At 41.0% G+C, this 20,694-nt stretch overlaps 1 protein-coding gene across 6 annotated transcripts in view; it reads left to right on the forward strand.

Annotated features, from left to right (window-relative positions):
- Positions 1–20,694, forward strand: part of NDRG1 (N-myc downstream regulated 1) — a 77,729-nt gene that overhangs the window by 46,800 nt on the left and 10,235 nt on the right. For all 6 annotated transcript variants that reach the window (XM_081874503.1, XM_081874506.1, XM_081874502.1 and 3 more), the window contains exons 2-9: positions 4,268–4,346; positions 6,683–6,718; positions 14,442–14,547; positions 15,247–15,367; positions 17,143–17,205; positions 19,015–19,075; positions 19,631–19,717; positions 20,342–20,398. In XM_081874503.1, the coding sequence (XP_081730629.1) occupies positions 4,268–4,346; positions 6,683–6,718; positions 14,442–14,547; positions 15,247–15,367; positions 17,143–17,205; positions 19,015–19,075; positions 19,631–19,717; positions 20,342–20,398 (610 nt within the window). The remainder of the gene's footprint in view (positions 1–4,267; positions 4,347–6,682; positions 6,719–14,441; positions 14,548–15,246; positions 15,368–17,142; positions 17,206–19,014; positions 19,076–19,630; positions 19,718–20,341; positions 20,399–20,694) is intronic.

A 20,694-nucleotide genomic window follows, 5' to 3' on the forward strand; every position in this document is an offset into this window, starting at 1 on the left:
CAATGCCAATAAGGATCAGAAGGGAAGCACTTTTCTTATTTTGCCAAAAGATTATCTGTGTTTGCAGTAGCTATGGTCTGTCCAGCTGTCCAGCTTTCAGTGGGAAATGTCATTTGTATGGTTGCATATCAAAATGCACATACCCTTCCCTCAGTGTGACTGCACACATTTGGAAAAATATAGATGTTCTGATGCAGTTTTTAATAGAAGTATTTTGAAATTCTGTAAAATGTGCATAAAATGTGGATCTTTTGATAAATGGTGGCATATGAATCTAATTAAATAAATAAATAGATGAACTTCTGTGTGAGGGCAGTGAATCTGGATTAGCAGATTTTTGACACTTCCTAATTTGTTCATCCAGGCATTTTCTGGTTACTAGTACCAAGCTTTTAGCACAATTGTCTGGCTGTTATGGATTTATTTTATTTCGTGGATGATGTTGTATGTGTTGTATTTTAAACGACTGTCTTGACTAAGTCACCATAGACTCCTCTGTGTAGGGGTGGTATAGAATTCTTGAAAAAAATAAAATGAAATTGGTTTCTGTTTGTCTAGAACAGTTAGATAACAGCCTCTGGGAAAATTGTAGAATATGGGTATAATAAAGATACAGTTGAGAGACTAGAACAAGTAGAGTAGAAGCAGTAAGGGTTACCCATTGTCCCTTATAATTGCTGGAATATGAAGAACCATGTCCCAAAATATATTTATTAAAAATTGTTTCCTGCTATTCCTCCCAGAGGAACCCAAGGTGGCAAACAGCTAAATGTTAAAACGGTAAAATTTAAAATCAAATATAAACCTGTTTAAAACCATTTGAAATCAGTGTTTTAAATTCACTGTTGCCACAGCCAGTATCTCTCAGCCAGCAGGGCTTTAATGTGGCTGCCCCTGTTTTGTGGAATATCATTCCTGTCCTACCTTGACAGACACCTGCACTGTCCAGAAACAATTGAAGACATCAGCCACAGATTTTCCCAACTTGATAAATAGGTCTTTATCACGAGTGTTTACTTTGTATGGTTTCAGTTTTGTTTTAAATGTATTTGCTGTTTTTGTTCTTTGAGCTGTTTCTGATTATCTTCAGTGTACATCTCCAAGGCAGTTTCTTAGAAGGTGATTGATAGATCAGTGACAGGAATAATATGCTTGGATTAAGAGGATGTTGTTAAATTTCAACTGAAGTTCAGTAATGAAGGGGACAGGCTCACCTCACTAAGGAATGCATTCCACAAAAACGTCATCGATACGTTACGTACTTTTCTATATATCCCCTCTCCAGTAGGAACTGTTAAACAAGATGTGGCTTGTAAGATTATAGCTCCTAATTCTAATTTATATACATTGTGGAAACAATGAAACAAATAACTTAATTTGGAAATTACTTGCATAACCCAAACATAAACCAGAAAAAGGTTGATTTGATTGGGTCACTTTCAGCTGTTGAAACTCTGTTGTACTTAAATACAAAATGAACTCTACTACTAGGTTCACTAAGTCTAAGCCACTAAATTGATAAAGGGTTGAAATGTAATTCATAATAGGTCTTAGAAGTCAACTATTATTAAATGTTCATAACAAAAACCAGAATAGCAAATGTATACTCCTGATCTTTTAGGTTTTAATTGTAATATGCCTATAGATTGTAACTTACCGGTAGTTGACACAAGTGATATAACACCTGAGAACAAGCCTGAAAGCAAGAAACTTTGAGAAAGTTCGGGGACTGAAGGTGAGGGTGTGTGTTGGCTGCCTTAAGTACCAGAGCTCAGGGTCCTACAAATGCTGGGAAGAATTACCGTATTTTTTGCTCTATAAGACTCACTTTTTCCCTTCTAAAAAGTAAGGGGAAATGTGTGTGCGTCTTATAGGGCGAATGCAAGCTGCGCAGCTATCCCAGAAGCCAGAACAGCAAGAGGGATCGCTGCTTTTGCTGCACAGCGATCCCTCTTGCTGTTCTGGCTTCTGGGATTCAGAATAATTTTTTTCTTGTTTTCCTCCTCCAAAAACTAGGTGCGTCTTATGGTCTGGTGCGTCTTATAGAGGGAAAAATACGGTATATTCACAGATGGCAACCTCCGCTCTTGTCTCTGTTTTGTTAAGCCACGAGAGGAGAGAGGCTCTACAGTTGGAGATGAGAACTACACCAGTGGCATAGTTGGCTCTTGGAAGACCCAGGCTGTGGAGTCACAATGCCTAGTCATGCTTTTTGAGGTTGCACAGTGACTTTGTTTTCTCCTTCCCAGTTTGGCATAAGATCCATTTGAAGGGGAATTTGCTACACAATTAAGGGTCATTAATTCTAACAAGAGTGACAGTGTTGAGCTTTAATCCTTAACTAGATTGGCCACAATTGCATTAATGAGACTGAGGTTGATGGGAACCTATTATGACTGCATAAGCAGGCTATTCTATTTAGAAGACCTTATGACCTATAAAGTAGCAAAAGGTGGAGAGGGGCCCCAGTAGAGAACCTTGTTAAAATCCATCTGTAAATTTGCTAGCATGAATAACTACAGATATAAAGCAAGTTTTGTATTTTGGCCTGTTGAACATAGGATTTTTTTCTCAAATTACATATAATGCAAGTATTCTAATTATGCAGTTACATTTCTCCCAGCACCTCATTCTTCTAGCTGTATCTGTGTGCAGTGGATAGATAAAATAATACGCTTTCCGCTGTGGCATCCATTAGATCTAATGATTAATTGACGTTGACATATCTTAATGGGCAAGGATCCTACTTTGGAGCTGAAGTTTTCAAATTCATCCTTGAATGATCTCCAACCATTTAAGAAAAAAACCACCTTGAGCTTCCTATGCATTTGTACTCATATTGACTCCATGGAAATGTAACATTTCCTTGTCAACTTGCTCAGGAGAGCAAAACTTTGCTTTTTGTTCTCAGTGCATCAGTGGTAGCTGCTGCCCATTACGATTGGAAGGGCAGAAGGCAGGGAGACCAAAATTGGGTGGAGTCAGAGCCAACAAACTTTAGTTTTGTCTTCAGCCTCCTGCCTGCTGAGTTCTACAAGGGCAACACAGAATAAAAAGAATGGTGCTGACAGCTAAATCCACCGCCTGGACTGGTTGCAAGTAAGAAGGCAGGCAGGTGGGGGCTGGTTGAGCTTGGTGAGAACCAGTGCCCATTTCCCCTAATGAACCAGCTTCCACTGGCGGTGCATTGTCGAAAGACACACAGCCTTCCCATGTCATAGGCTGTTAAGCCTGATTCACTCACTTCAACAAACCCATCAGTGGCTATGGCATTGTATAAATCCTCCTCTATTTTATCATGAGATGAACTTGAAGAAGCATTCCTTTGACTTGCATTTATAAGATAAGTAGTTTGTCCATGTGCTCTTAACTCCCTCTAGAGGTTGAATCTTGATAGGGAGCCTTTGATGTTCGACAGAACACAAACTGCCATTTTCCTCATTATAAGTGGCACTTGATGCTAAACCAATTTTTGCAACTGACTTTCCCTTTGTGGCACATCCTTCACAGTTTCTTTAAATAATCAACAACCAAGTATTTTATTTAATCTATTTTTCTTTTGCAAGTTAACACTCCTTGGTTAAGATTGTGTAGAAATATGTAATCCTTTTTCAAAAGAAACCAGAAGCCATATAAAAAGTGTAACTGTTAAAAGCCAGTTCTTAATGCTTCAGTTCTTAAACCTATGTTGGAAAATTGCATTCCTGTTTAAAGGACATCCAGGACTTTGTAGCTGACCCAAAGCTACTGTGTCTAAACTTTGTTGTGTGTTACACAGGCTGCAGGCTTGTTCCTTTAGCCAGCTCCTGCTGGAAAACTGCAGGAAGTTATTATTCAGCTTCCCCTCCTGTGGTTTCCTTCATTATTTTATGCACTTTACTTGAAACAAATAGACTGGCATGTTCCTTTTGGTGTACTAATAAAAAAACTAATAGTCCATAGTGTTCCTAATACTTTCTCTTAATCTAGTTTCTGTTAATTCAAGCAATCTGGGTTCAAGATGCCACGTAAGATTGATTCACAGAATGAGTATATACCTGGGTATTAAAATACAGAACTTCCGTGTAATCTTGTAACTCCAGATGAAAGAAACAATGATAAATTTCCATTGCCTCATTTAGTCTATGTGCCATACTTTTCATCTTTGCAGTGTTCTGTATGCTTTTACATTTTTCACTCTTGAGAAATTTCATAAAATTTTAGAAATCTATTTTCATATGTAGTAAATATTAGTTGTACTCAGGACTGTTGTTCTTGACATTTTTAGGTACCAGCTACTGACAATGTCGGCAGACGGCCCTGACGCTCACATTACGGAGGTGAAACCATTGGTGGAGAGAGAAGAGGTAAGCTAAACCTGCTGATGATGGACCACTGACTCCCACATGAATTTGTCCTAAGACAGAGGTTATCTTTTGAAGCCCTTCTTTAGATGCCCTGCCTTCTGAGGTTAGGTGCATGGCCACCAGAAAAAGGTCCTCCATAGCCCACATGACCCTCAATCTTATGTCTTCTGCCACCAAATAAAGAATGTATTATTTGCCCAAGAATTTTATAACATAAGGTAGGCCCGTTTTTAATGTTTGTTTTACCCTGCCTTTTAAAAATTGCTTCACTGTCTGTTCTTATGCCACCCTGCTAATAAGAGAACCAAAAGATGGGTTTACATAAGTGAAACAGAATAAAGCATCACTTCACATGACTTAACCTTTGCTTTGGAAATGCTAGCAGCTGAATTTTCATGTTGGCACGCTTGCCAGGAGTGTTGACTGGGAGTGACTAGGAGCCCACGTGTCAGTCCATGTGCTCTTCAGGCCACTTCTCCACTGCTCTGGGCTGCCAACATCTCCTTGCCAAGGACACAAGGGACAGGGGTTCGCCAGTACAACTCCTTACCCAAGGGTGCACGGGGAGCCTAGGTACCCTACTAGTGATAGTAGCGTTGGTGTTGGGAGAGCACAAGATCACATGGATCATCCAGTTGTCCTTTTCCTGTAAAGCATAATACTCTAAAGCAGCCTTTCCCAATTTGTTGCCCCTAGATTTTGGGCAAAGGAGACCACACTCTCAATTTCAAATTTAATGTTAATATGACCTCTGTGAGTTGTGTCCCCACTGGGAGCAAGGAAGGAGCAAAGCAAAAATCCTCCGACTGTGTGCACTAACCACGGCTCGTAACTAATGTTACACTGAATACTACTATTCTCTTGGAGTTCCAAGTTTCACAAACCCTAGTTCTAAAAAGCAGAAATTCTGTTAAGACAAAATTAAACAGCAGTAGGGAACATGCAGCCTGTGGGTTTAATTAGTCCTGGCACTGGTTCCAGTTTGGCCCACATGGATGTTTTGCACAAACCACAGCCACCTGCCCTTCAGCTGACATTCTATATGACTTCAGGTGTGGGGCCTGTACGGACATGGATGCAAATGAATGATTAGGAACTTAATGTGAACTTCCAGTTATTCCTTTGCAAGTTGAGCTTTCTGTCATTGCTGATCAGTGCTGAGAGGAAGCCTCCCTGGGATCAGCTGCACACAGGGAGTTCCCCAGTAGGGCTTGTTTGCTCCGTGTTGAAACAGTTTGCATTCAAACTGCTTCCTAAAATGGAGCTGTCCCCCCACTCTGCAGAGCAAATGGAGCAAGCTTCTCAGAAGGTATGTTCCAAGCGCCAGTTGGCAGAAGAGTATGCCTTCAAAGTAGCTTGTCCACTTTCAAGCCACTTCCCAAATCAAAGCTCCATTTTGAGAAGCAGATTGAAATAGGAAAAAACCCTTTGAAAAAGGCACGCTTTGAAGTGCACCTTCAAAGGAGGTCACTGTAACTGTTGATCAGTTGATCAGCAGTCACAGTGAGCCCTTTTGAATTTTGGCAGGTGCCATTTGCCCGACATCTTAATTTTGTTTCCAATGACTGACATGTGGGTTGTACACCCACCTGTTAAAGTTGACACAGGAAGAGTGGGGGAATTAGGGATCCATCCCACCAGGCAGATACAGTTCCCCATCCCTGATCTTCTAGCACCATCGTATACAGTGGTACCTCGGGTTAGACGCTTCAGGTTACAGACTCCACTAACCCAGAAATAGTACCTCGGGTTAAGAACTTTGCGTCAGGATGAGAACAGAAATCGAGTGGCGGCAGCAGGAGGCCCCATTAGCTAAAGTGGTGCTTCAGGTTAAGAACAGTTTCAGGTTGGAACAGACCTCCGGAACGAATTAAGTACTTAACCCGAGGTACCACTGTACTAATAATTATCTCTGTTCTCTTGAGTGCTGGTCCTTACGCACCATCAACACAGAAGAGAAATGTTATCAGCAGGATTGTGGGGGGTGGGGAAGCCTCAAGGTTTGCAATATGTATGGAGAGAGAGAGAGAGAGAGAGAGAGAGAAACATTTGCTGCATGGGGATTCGAACAGAAAGCAGCCCAATGAGGACTGAGCATGCCCAGTGGTAATGGAATGCTGGATGACTGATGGAGGGGAGGGGGTGGAATACCAAAGAGGGGGAGAATGGAATGGAGTGTCCTGGAAAAGGGGAGTGGAGAGAACCAGCCAGCCATGAGCAGGAGAATTCCACAATGAAATATTGTGTTGCTGCTACTGTTTGTTTGCATTTTGAAATTGAAATCAAACCACCTGGATTCTTTTCCCCTGACCTCCTTCTGTATGATGCTTTTCTAGGCAATCACACATCTCCTCCCTGACTTTGATGTTCAGGTAAGTGAAGCTTCCAATTTAGTAAAAACGTATTTCAGAACTCTTAAATTACGGACATACATATAATCAACTTGTAGATTCTTAACTATACTTTTTATTTATGCCCTGCTTAGCAAAACTAAAAATACTCCATGATTATTTTATTAAACCTTCATTAATCTTGTTGAAACCATGTTATACTGTTCTGCTCCTTTCGAAACGGTTTTTTATGTTTCATAATTGTAATGGTTTTGTTTGTTTTCATAATTGTATATTTTATTGTTGTAACTTGCTCTGGGTTCTTATGGTGAAGGCCAGACAGAAAATCAAATGAAAATATCAATTTATGTAAAAATGCTGTTGCAGCAGCGTGAGTAAATAAATTGCTTCAGGTACCCTATTAGTTACTTTTTTAGAATGCTGTCTCTGTTCCATCTTATGTTTTTTCTGCCACACACATTTCTCATACTGGTTTCTAAAAACTTACAAATAGAAACAGCAAAGGGTGGTGGCTTGAGAACCAGTTGACTGAATTGTTGATTGATTTGTATTAAATGTGTCAATGTTTGTACTGAAGAAAATAAATGTTTGCCAGATCTTTACTGGGTCAGCTTTAGGTTAAAGATTTGCTAGGCTTCAAATTACCCTAGAGTTAGGTAAACTACCGATTCCAAGCAGAAACAAATAATACATGGTTATACATGTTGTCAAAGCCTCAGAGCAGTCATGTATATTTGTACATTACTGATCTGGGAGTAACTCTAGATATGATATAATGCAATATGATATGAGACAAGCCCATAGCAGGGAATCATCCAGAGATTCAGGAGCCTCTGAATGCTTGCATGAAGCTCACAGGAGTCTATACAGAAGTTACCGTATTTTTCGCTCTATAAGACGCACCAGACCATAAGACACACCTAGTTTTTGGAGGAGGAAAACAAGAAAAAAAATACTCTGAATCTCAGATGCCAGAACAGCAAGAGGGATCACTGTGCAATGAAAGCAGCAATCCCTCTTGCTGTTCTGGCTTCTGGGATAGCTGCTCAGCCTGCATTCGCTCCATAGGACGCACACACATTTCCCCATACTTTTTAGGAGGGAAAAAGTGAGTCTTATAGAGGAAAAAATATGGTATTTCTTGCACTGTAGTAGTGTAGTCCAGCCTGCATTTTGAGACTTGTGCTTTCGCTACCACACAACTACAAGTGGTGAAGAGGAGACAAGCAATCAGTTAAAGTAGCATAGCTCTTGGCCATTCTTTAATGACCAGCAGTTGAACTCTTCATCGTGTTGTGTGTTTAGTGAACCAAACCTTTCTTGTACTGTAACAAGATGAGTGCGTTCTGTTCTATTGAAATAGCTGTATTGATCTATCCACATGGCGACAGTGCAATGGGGGTGGGAGGAAGAGAAATTCCTGTAGTTAAATACCTAGAAAAAATTTGCACAACATTCCCGAAGTTTCAAATCAGCAAGCAAGCAGGGCACATAAATAGGCACCTAATGTCTACCCTGTGTTATGCCCTAAGCATAGAAAAATATTAAAATTGTTAGATAAAGGAACTTAGAGAACTGTGTGCTCATTACATGCTAATCAAGCTTGTGATGTACTTTTTTTTCCTGCCCAAACTAGGCTTGTTTGACCATTTCCATAACAAGGCCTATCTGCGTCTAGACAGTAAAAGGCTTGCAGGACTGATTTCTGTCTGTATGAAAGCATTCCCTCCATCTTTAAAACAGAAAAAAGAAGCACATTTGGAGGGAAAGGATTCTAGACTAGCCTTCTCACTAACACCTAGTGTCTTCCTGGCAGGATTCTCTTCCATCTTTTTTGGAAGGAAATAGCATTTTCCCCCCTGTAGGGAGCATTCAATTATTCAGTACAGTGGTGCCCCGCAAGACGAACGCCTCGCAAGACGGAAAACCCGCTAGATGAAAGGGTTTTCAGTTTTGGAGGCGCTTTGCAAAATGAATTTCCCTATGGGCTTGCTTCGCAAGACGAAAATGTCTTGCGAGTTCCTGTGGTTTTTCCCCCCTTCCCCCCCTTTTTCTAAGCAGCTAAGCCGCTTATCAGCTGATCCGCTAAGCTGATAAGCCGCTAAACCGCTAATAGCGCTAATCCGCTAAGCTGTCAATGGGCTTGCTTCGCAAGACAAAAAAACCGCTATACGAAAAGACTCACGGAACGGATTAATTTCGTCTTGCGAGGCACCACTGTACAACCTAGAGGTAGACTACGCTCATTGACAAGTAGACTTGAGTTGCGGTAAATTTGTATCAGATGGGTAACTATAGAAAGTGGTTATTATAAATGGGATGTCTTTGAAGTGTTAAGACCTACTTTGGTTGGAATGGGCTGGAGTTGCTGCTTGGTTGCAGGACGAGGGCCGGCTGTAACTTTTGAAACGGCAAATCTACACTTTTTTTGTACCCATGATGCAAAAAGTCCAGTTAACATAACAGTAAATAGGTGAGAAATTTCTTGTACCTTGTTAGAACAGTATTTGTTCCACAGAATATGTGGGTGCTTCTGTTAAAACATACATGGCTACTAAATTAAAAATAGATCCTTCTGTAGCCCTATCCACACCAAGGCTGCGTGCTTTATGAGACAGACCTGACTGTTTTGATTATAGGATTATATCTGAAACTCCCTGGTTGTAGCATGGTGTGTTGTTTTGATTCTTGGCTTTGTGCCACACATGCACAACACTGACAAGTCTTAAAGGAGCGTGCTACAAACAGAGTGGGTATGTGGCTTTACATTTCAAACAAATATAGGTAATAACTGTTTGCAGGCTAGCTTAGGCATCTTCTTTGAGTCTCTTGCTATTGTTGGTTCTTTCTTCTGCTGAATTTAATTGGTTCATTGTTGTAAGTGTTGCATGCCTAAATTGACGGCTGCCTACTTTGTTGAGCCAGTTTTGGCTCAAAAGGTTGACTGTTACAATACTTTGTTTAAAACAAAATGAGGAATGTGCAGAGCCCCCTTGAGAAACATGGCTAGTCTTAAATGCTTGATGCTTCCTTAAAGCTTCCTCAGACATGGAGTATGCAAGTACAGCATGCTACCTACAAGGTAGGTCCCTCCCCCCCCCCCCCCGCCGCCCCTTAGTGGCACAGTTTCTATCTCTTTGCCAGATCTGAAAGGCCTTCCTTTTCTTGTCAATCATGCGTTCAATTTCACTGTCATCCTCATCAAACCAGTCCTGGTGTTTCTTGGTTTGGTATCCAGTAGCTTAGTGGCTATCTGATTTCTTGCCAAATAAAAGTAGTTACCCTCCACAAGTGCCACAGCTCTTTGTGTATTCCTGCCATTAATGTGGTTGTTCATTTGGAGTTGACATGCAAATGTTTCTTGTAATGAAGACAGTTGCCAAAGTGTAACTGCTCCAGTCCAGTTCAAGCTGTGATGGCACCTCTTGGATGTGTTTGACTAATGCTCACGTGCAATTGTTTAGTCTAGTGAGCAGGAAACTGCCTCTTTAAAAGCAAGAGATAACGTGACCAGATGGCACATTTGTTTTTATCCTTCTATCGGATTAGTGTACCTTGGTTCCCCCCCCCCCCCATCCGCCCCCAAGATAGTGTTTTAATACAGATCGGTCAGTAAAGAGCCTCTTACTACAACACTGACGTTGATTAGGGGATGATGCCATCTGTTTTCAGTATGCTACATCTTTATTGAAAAAAATCTTGCCTGAAAATCAGACAAACAGGTCAGTTGTGAAGTGAAGCTTGGAGCTTTGTTATTGGGAAGAAGGCTTTGATTTGGCTGTACTTTGTGCTTGTCATGAATTCTTTTTGCAAATGCGCTCCTGCATGGGAAAGTTTTCAATCCAATTAACAATCTGGGGACATGGTCTTAAAATAAGCTGGAATTATGGTATTTGTGAGGAGGCAGGAGTTACAATCTATAGCTATGGGAGCCACATGTTCTACAACAGAAATTTAAAAAAAAATAAAGTTTCTGTGACTGCACCTAAAACAAACAAAAAGCCGTTTTACACAACAATGTTTGTTGTACTATTTTTTATGCATTGATTTAGTTTGTTTATAGATGACTTCATTTTTCTTTCTTTTTAACAAATCCCAACAAGAATTCTGTAAAAGAAGCACAGTACAAATTCTATATTCAAAACCAATGTTTGTAACATTATTTTACATACTTTAAACTAAGTACCATAAAACAAATTGTATACAAACATCAAGAAGCATAACATGCAACATAATTACAGTTCCAACATAAAGATCTCATAAATAGTTCAAGAAATCCATAGTCACTTAGCTCATTCCACTTGCACAAAACCAAAGCACACAGCCCCCATCTATTCATGTCAATAAAACACTCAAAACAGTCCATTAACCACATACAGAAAAATAGACCCACTAAATAAAAACAATCCAAAAGCAGCAGAAAAAAGCAAACACTTTACCATCTCTCACCTGGAACTATAATAGAGACATCCTCACACCTAGGGAGATTGAGTCCTTTCCAACCAGCAGGCAAATCACCTTGTGGGGAGTTGGGTTAAAGCAGCAGTGCACCTGATGCTCATCACCTCATAGGAGCAGTTGAGTCTCAGAAGAATAATCGGTCTACGTTAAAGAACAATGCCCAAGATCAAACAAGTCAAAAGGGGTGGATGTGCCTGCATGGTGGCCCCGAAGGAGAAAGCCCCTACTCTGTATGAAAGGGAGGTGTATACATCTACATCCTTTGAGAAATTCACTGGAGCACAATTTGGTTTTGGCTCTGTGACACATGTCTGTTATGTGTTTTTTAAAATCTGTATAGCTTCCTTTTTTTACTTCACTCTTGCATCACAGCAGACATTGTAGCATATTACTATGGATTGCATTACATGATATGGCTCTCCTGCAGAGGACACTTGAACATTTCTTCAGGGCTGCTCTTCCACGTTGCTCTTGAGTAGCAGCTTTACGTGATTCTCTGCACACCACTGCATTACTTGATGGTGTTGTAAAAATGAGATTGTGAATGATGCAGCTCTTTGGAAGTTGTTCTTAACTTTGGACCTTCATTAAAAGGCTCTGACATGCACCTAAAGCACCAATTGCATGCATCTTTCCTGCCTAATAGTTGTAGTATTTGTATATGTCTCAGTGGAGTAGGGTAGCAGTCACTGCTTCCCTGTGCCTCAGCTGAGCAATCCTCCATGCTGTGCAGGCTCCTGTGAGCTGGGGGTTAGGGAACTTTGTTAAGCAGCAAGGCTTGCTGATGCACTGGAAAGCAGTGACTGCTGCTGCGCTACCTCACAAATCAGCTATTAGGCAGTGAGGCTGAGTAGCTCAACAAAGCCCCGCTGCCCCTTCGGTTCACGAAGAGATCCTCTGTGGAGCCCGAACAGGTCCTCTTCGGGCTGTGGGATGAGTCTCCACATGAGCCACTAGGACTCTCCAGAGTACTCCCCATTTTATGCGATTTCACATATGCACGTGGGGAACCTGGATCGGAACCCCTGTGTATGTAGGGAGACCAGTATATAAAATATCTCAAAGTAGTAACAGTAGTGGTACATTTCCCCCAAACAAGCCAGTTTGCACCTGGGGTTTAAGAGAGTGTTGCCGCAGTTTGTGGTCTTCTGTAATTCCAGAGATTAATTTTTAAAAAGCAACTTCCAAGTGGAATTTGCATCAGATCATTCTACCATAAGAACTGTATTTATGAGAAGCAGGTCCTACACACTGATTTCACCACAAGGGTCAGATAGTGTTCTATACTGCACTCTCCTCCCATATGACCCAAGTGATTTTCAGCTTACTTTTTGACACTTCTAAACACTTAGTCATTTACACTCTTGACTGTGTGCTCTTCCCTGTACCCTTGGAGCACCAAACCAGTGTTAGTTTTAAGACCTTAATCTTCCCCCATGCCCCACCTAGGCCTTTCATGAAACTGGGTGACATTGACAGAACAGAAGGCTTTCATAAATAGGATCTTTCAACTGGGTCAAAAATAATCTGGCACATTGTGCTCACCCAGTGGCAAGGCTCTCCATGCAGATGGATTTCCTCCTCGAGATACTGTATGGCATTAGCATGTCTGTACTGCTACACATAAACCAAGGGCTATTCCAGACAGTAAAACCCAGTATTGCCTTGCCCCTTCCCTGCCCCCACTGTGGATGTCTGACCTGTATGGTATGGGCACTTGCGGTTAAACCGGTCTTAAATCCTACTTAAGAATGACGTCCTTCTGAACTAGTTTGTGTTAGTTTTTCTGATGGGGCATTATGGGAGTTGTGGGCTTAGGCAGAGCAACAGCTTGGCTATATAACCCAGCTTACCATAGGGTCCAAGTAAAATCTGATCCTTATTTCTCTCTGGACTCCTTGAGATTAATATCAAACTGCACTGTCTAAAAATGGTGCTGGATGTGGAAGATACTGCCTATTTATTACATAATGCTGTAAGTACTTCCAATGGGAAAAGTAAAGTAAAAACTAAAATGTATAGTTCTTCTTTAAAGACTGATATGGGTGTTCAGTATGTGCATACTGTAGCGCTTTATATGTGATAAAACTTTGGAGTAAGATGAAGCATCCTTTTATGGTCTGTTAGTTTCTTGAGGTTATGAATCCTAGATGCAGAGAGGTATACTCTTGAGTTATGTGACCTTGAGTGAGCTTTCTGTTTCTAAGGTTTATGTGCAGCAAGGAAAAGATGCTTGGTAAAAAAGTTGTATCCTACATTTTGTAATGTTAGCCTTTCAGAATTCTAAATTGTGAGAGGTTTTGATTGTCAAACAATTGCATAATGGGCACTTTTCTGTCTACATACAAGAGCATGTTGTGGAGTGGAACGTATTTGTAGATGTCTGTTTTAAATTTTCATAGCAAGTAAAATTACTAAATTGCTGTAATTTGTAGGGTGAGGTCAGACCTACTTCTAAGCAGTTCTTATACTAATACCAGACAGTAATGGTAGCAAATAGATTACTAGAGAGTAGCAGTAGTTTTGTCAGGGGTGATTATTCTTGTATGAAGAAATCTGTCCTATATACATATACAGTTTTACCACAGGAGGATAGCAGTCAGCAGTGTAGGTAGCAGCTTTCTAAATGTGTACATAATAATTTCAGACAACCGTTTGAAAAACTATTATTGGTTGCAGGACTGGCAGTGGACAAGAATACTTGTTTATTTTTTTGTATATCCTACAAGAAGTCCTATGTATCCTAAAGCCAATACTTCTAATGGACAAATATTTTTATTTTCAACCTTTCTACCAGGTCCACTTTGCTTCAGCAGGATTGCTATATCATATGCCTTTAGACCCATTCCCTTGCTAGAATAAGCAATGTAATGCTGAATATTTTCAGCATAACAAGGTCCTGATAGTGTTCCACTGTGATTGTGTTCACAGGCTTCATTTTCCTAGTGTAGATTGCAGAATTAAGTACTCAAATCACGGTATCAGTTTTGAGTTGCTAGCACACAGTAGTCTTTTTAGCATATGTATGCGGGCAATTGATGTCTAAACAAAATTGTTGTAGTCCTGTGAAGGAATTCTGCACCATTTGAAAGTGCAAGTTGGTAGCCAATCAGTGAAAAGTGAAGGATTTACTACTGGAAATTCTGGTAGTAGTAAATAGATCCATTCAACACCAGTCAAAAGTGGTGCTAGGTAACTATCTGATGGTTAATTAAGGTACCATTTTGTTGAATGTAAAATCCTTATTTTTGCTGCCTACTAATGGTCCCCCTCTCCCCTACAGGAACAAGATATTGAGACAGTACATGGCTCTGTCCATGTTACCATGTGTGGGACTCCCCGAGGAAATAGGCCTGCCATTCTAACATACCATGATATTGGACTCAATCGTAAGTGTGATAATGTATCAGCAAGGTGGAGCACGCCTTCGCTGCTCTCATAACAAGTGTGCACAAACAGCTGCTTCTCTTGTGACAAAGTGCATTAGTTCTAGCTTAGTTCTTCTTATCCATACTGATCCATGGGACTGCATTTGCTGATTTATGTACATTGCCTGCACAGTAATTAAGCACTCTTTTAAGCAGGTCCAACTTCTACATGCACCAAAGCATTTTCCAGACATACCCAGAATACTACAGTGGGCAGCAGTGTCTGGGCGACACATCCAGGAAAATCCAGACGTATGGCAGCTCATGGCAGCAGTGCTGTGTTTCCTACTGTATATTTGTTTAATCTGGTCCTTAGCACTTTGCTTAGGACCATATAAAACAAATATAAATGAGGCATGAACTGAAATAGACAGTGGTAAAACCTTTATGAAAACCTGCTCTTAGAACTTGTGCTACAAAAACACATAGAACTAGAGCAGTGGCATTGATTTGAAAGGCCTCTTTTTACTTGGTACCTATCAAGCAAACTTACTTTTTCCTCTCTTTTTTTTTTTAAAAAAAACTTGTCTAAGTGAACTCCTTGTTTCGAGATTTGGGGGATGGAGGTCTCAATTTGCAAGGTGTCAAGGACTGACAACTGCTGTTCTCTCATTGATGTTTCTACCTTCTCTTCTTGCTCTCTGCCCTTCTTCCTTAAAGACAAAACTTGCTTCAACCCCCTCTTCAATTTTGAAGACATGCAAGAAATCACACAACATTTTGCAGTCTGCCACGTGGATGCACCTGGACAGCAAGATGGGGCAGCCTCTTTTCCACCTGGGTAAGTTCTGCAAACTTACTGCACAGTAATATGAAATCCAGTTTAAAAGAGAAAAGGAAACAAAATTCAATCTTCCGTTAAAAGCCCACTAAATGAAACCCTCTTTAACACAGTAGAAAATAATAATAATGGAGTTGGCCCCGGCTGGACATTTCCAGAGAAGGGAATTTCATCACTGGGGCTTCACTACAGAGATGGCTTTGTCTCCAGTAGTCACATGCCTAAACTCTGAATATGGGAGGTACCCTGAGCAGACCCTTGGAGGATGATTTTAAAGAGCAGACAGATTTCATAAATCATTCTTAGGGATAAACTTTAAGTGACATGAATACTTCATTGAATATTGACAGCATGAACACATGAGACTGTATGTATGTTTGGAGGGTGAGTGGGGGAAGGGCACAGAGGAATTAAAAACTGTTGGTAGTGGAGCTACATCTTTGTCCAAAATTGCTCCTTATGGTGCCGAAAGTATATGGTCTTGCATCCCTTCTTGTTGCAAATGCCAGCCTTTTCTTTCTTCTCTTCCTGGAGTAACATGCTTCATGGTGAGAGTTGCCATATGAATAATTTGGGAGTTTTGAAGCAGTCCAGAATAACAGGCTTTTCAGGGCTGCTTCACATATTAAGTGGTAGCAAGCAAACATATTCCATCCCAGCTCCCTGCCACCGGTGAAATGTATCTGCCTAGAAACATAACTTGCTGTGTGCATGCTGCAGTTTTATGAATGAATAATGTTCTGTCCACAAAGTTCTTGCATGTGTGCGTCCCATCTGCTGTACTTGGCCACGTGCCTATAAATGTAATGTCACAATGGCAATTATCTACTGTCAAGGTTAATCCTAGCTATTCTAGAATGAGGGAATGGAACTATTGCTGTAGAGTCAACCTCAGTTCCAAAACATGGAAATAATACTAATATTAATGAAGTGACCTGGCACACAGTATGTATGAATTGAGCTAGTTAAACCTGACATTTTGCTTCTGAAGAACATTTGCATAGCTGTCAACTTACAGATTTGAAAATAAGGGACCAGCAGCCTTGAAAATAAGGGATCAGCAGCCAAAATAAGGGACCTGCAGCCTCACCTGTTCCAGGCACTCCAGTCTTCCTGTCCTTCTGCAGTCTGGTCAAACTCATGCTGGTAGCTTCGAAAACACTGTCCAACCAACTTTGTAACTAGAGGTTCAACTGAATAGAATCTGAATCACATGCACCACAAGGCCTATGTAGCCTCAACTTAAGATGGCTCCCCGGCCTGGCTTTGCACTGCAAAGTTTGCAGCAGCACGTGCAACAAAATGGCATCCAGAATTCAAAAACCCCTCAGCTTGCATTAACTAGCCACACATAAGGCATGTGAACTCCACCCCCCAGTCATTCTTAGACTTCTTATTGGGTGAGCAACACAGCCAAGCAACACAGTTGGAGCCTCCCTCCTCCCTGGCCGGCAGGGAGGGAGGGAGGGAGGGAGAGGAGCTGCTTCCTTTGAAATTTAAGGGACATCCTTTAAGGGACATTTAAGGGACATCCATCAATAAGGAACAGCAGTGGGACATGGTGCTGGAATAAGGGACTGTCCCTTCAAATAAGGGACACTTGACAGCTATGCATTTGTCTTGCAGATTATAGCCCCAGTGGAGGTAAACTGGTATAGTTTGTTCTCTAGCACCAAACTTTTGTTGAATGAGTTCCGGCGCTTTGTTCGTACATTGCCTTTTTAGAAGGCAACTGAACCTTGACTAAATTGTGTCTTCAATCATCACTGTTGCAGATACATGTACCCTTCAATGGATCAACTGGCTGAAATGCTTCCTGGAATTCTGAAACAGTTTGGGTAAGTAGCATCACTCAGGGTTTTCAGTGCAGATTGAAAAAAGTAACTTTCCCATTGCATGACAGTATTCCATGGCTGCCTGAGTGTACCACTTAGAGGACTCTGTCATGCTTATTTCTATCTTGCTGAGTTCTGTAGGGCTTATTTGAAGTGTAGTGGCTCTGGAATCCATTGTATGTCGAATTTTTCTGTAGTCTGGCTGTACAGGGAACCCACATCACTGTGGCTACAGCAGGAGCGCCAACTTGGTCCCATGACCGTGGGTGCCAGGGTCTGTGGGTGCCATGCAACGTGCAATGCCCTGGCACTGAAATTTGTGGGTGCCCAGCCCCTTCAAGGGGAATTTTGTGGGTGCTTGGGCACCTATGGCCCCACCTATGGGCTACAGAAGTTATTGGCAATGGAGAAAATGTGATTGTCTAAATAAAGATGGTGATCGGCTTGTAGTAAATAAGAGTTCACTTTGCTTATCTACTGTTTTCCCCCCCACTGACATTGTTTGGCACACTGCCATTGTGAAATGTTTTGCTTCTCCTTTACTCTTGGATTCTATCTGGTCTAGTCAAGAGACACTACAGATTCTGAAGATTGCCTTGTGAACATTTTTAGTAATTTAGTAGTTAAATTGAATTATGCATTGCTGGAAACTGGTACTTGGTTTTGGCATAGCTTATTATCACTTAAATATTGAAAAACAAATGGTCATTGAGTGCCTCATGTCTCTATGGTTAGTTACCAAGACAAATGCTAAGCAAACTAAATACAACTTTCCATACTTCTAATTGCCCTCATGTGAAACTGGCTATGTCCTGTAGGGCAGAATTGTGAAGCACAGGCAATGGATTAACCCAATCTGAATTACTTATGCTAACACCTGTAGGCAACTTCTTTCCAACCCTGTGTATATTTAGTGGTGTGCACCATGCCTATTTGGGTGTGTGGCATAAGGGTTATACAGTATTGAAGTTGTATCCTGTTCTTTAGTCCCAGAGATGGAGAGATGGCCTGTTCTGGGCAGGGTTGCACTCTCCCAGAACAAGCTTGTTTGTAGCTTGGGGAAAACTCGTGAATCCAACTTTCTACTGGAGGGTCAGTATGCTAGAAGTGCCCTTTCTGAGCTACAGATGGTTCACCAGCTACATCCCATTTTACACAGAGATGACTTTGCCACTGCACTCTTTTGCTCTGGTAGCTTCCACATTGGATTATTACTTGGAAATGTCAAGTGCAGCAGCAATTCATTGACCTGGGTTCCATTTAGAACTTGCACAACCTCTGTTTTAACCCAGCTGCAATGGTTGCTGGGCCAGTTCAAGGTTCTCACATAGGCCCCACCTCCTTCCCTATGGGTCACCTTAGAAGTTCAGGGGGTAGCAGCCCAGGAGAGCACATTGTTTGGCAGCCCCTAAACTCTGGAATTGCCTCCCCAAAGGGTTGTATCTGGGCACCTTCATTATGTAGTTTATGTTGGATGTTGAAGATGCAAGTCTTCTTGGGACCATTGATACACAATATGTATTAGGAGCCACCTTATTCTCCTGACTGTAATCTGTTTTATCTGGTTTTAATATTGTGTATTCAGTTGTTGAAACCGTACCTGGGACCTACCTCATGGCAAACTCTGAGTACGAATAGTAATTAGTAACAGTAATACTGTGGCTGATACGCTGCATGAGGACAGGCCAGTGCTATTTGTTATTAAGTGTAGCTTAATGTAAAATAGGTATGTTTGGAAATTGGGGGGGGGGGGGGGTTGCTGTTAGAAATCAGACCTTTTTAAAAAACATTATTCATAATTTCTTTATGTAGGTTGAAAAGTGTGATTGGAATGGGAACTGGAGCTGGTGCCTACATCTTAACCAGATTTGCTGTAAGTTGTTTGCTTGTTTCTATGGTGGGCAGGGGTTTAAAATCTTGATGCTATTGCCTGCCAATTACCAGAGTCTATGCTTTCAGTGGTTTTACAGCTTCTGTCATGCTGAATGAAAACTGGCTAGTGCATGGCTTGTTTTAAAAATCAAAGTCCATAACTTCCTTGCATTTTTGGTATATTAACATCTGGGTAACAAAAGCACAGGGAACAAATTTACCAAAACCACAAGCTAAACTACTGTTCAAATTTTGCACATGGCCCCACTGAAAATTTTGCTCTGATTCCTGCTAGTCCAGGATTAATTGGCAGATGATCTGCCTTAGTTTGCCCTAGATATTCACATTAAATTTAGTTCTCTCCACTTGAACACAGTGACTGAAAACAGATAGGTTAAGGTACCTTTACAAAGAGAAATTTCACCTTTCACAGGCCTTCAAATTGAAAAGGGCTCTGTGTTTTCCCCCAAATTGATTTCCTAAAAGCAAAATCTTCCCTGTTTGTTGCTACTTCAGTGCATCTGCATGTTTGTTCACATGACTCTTCAATTTGCAGCTTAATCATCCTGATATGGTGGAAGGACTCGTTCTTATTAATGTCAACCCATGTGCTGAAGGATGGATGGACTGGGCAGCAACTAAGGTAAGATACTGCATCTTTTAAATTTAATTTTAAAGCATGTTAATTCTTTTTCATAAAATACCAAATGCTTGTCATTGGAAAGATTTTGTACCGGCACCCAAGCATACCCCTGAGACCTATACGAATTTGTAATCTCCCCTTCATTGACTGATTGGAAATATCCATGTTGATAGGCATCCTTTTTGAAGTCGCTTTGATACAACTGTACATTAGTTCCAGATTGGCTTTGAAACACAAGTGCATTGCATGATGGAGTTAAATTTACTTTGAACACCACGATTTTTATACATTGAATTGCATCAGCAAATGGTTAAACTGGTGCAATTTCTGTTGTGGTAGATTCTGAGCAAATCATTATGTTCTTAAAGTTGATTGATCCTACAAACTCATGGCAATATGGGAGCCATAGTGACACACAAAACACATACCCTTAAAAGGTCTAATGAATGAATGGTTAACACAGTGCTCAAAGTAATTTCTCTAGCATGGCATGAATTGGATATGTAATTCGACTATGACTTGTTTTTGTGTGTGATGAGGTTGACTGTCAACCACTGGAGTATGAAAGACCGCTGTGCAAGAAAGTGTGAACTGTCCTAATGCATATTTTTCTGAATTCTGTAGATTTCTGGATGGGCTCATGCACTGCCAGATATGGTCATCTCCCATCTTTTTAGCAAGGTAAGTGTGTATTATAACATTCAGATTTTGAAGACTCCTCCTGTTGCCTTTCTCATGTAGGGAAAAAGTACTAGTAACTGACATGCAGCAGTATCTTAGCAGTGTTTTGAATTCTGATACTTAAGGACATGGGCAGGCATATCTGTTTACATTTTAGTAGGCTTTATTATGCTAATCCCTTGGACAGAATTCCTCGCCCCTCACTTCATGAAGACTTCTGCTTTTAAATGGTGACAGGCTTTAGCTTGTGCACTTTGCTCCTTGTGGGTTCTGATGTTGAAATTTAAGAGCGCTAC

This window comes from Podarcis erhardii, assembly GCF_964252035.2.
Source record: "Podarcis erhardii genome assembly, chromosome: 8".
Lineage (NCBI taxonomy): Eukaryota > Metazoa > Chordata > Lepidosauria > Squamata > Lacertidae > Podarcis > Podarcis erhardii.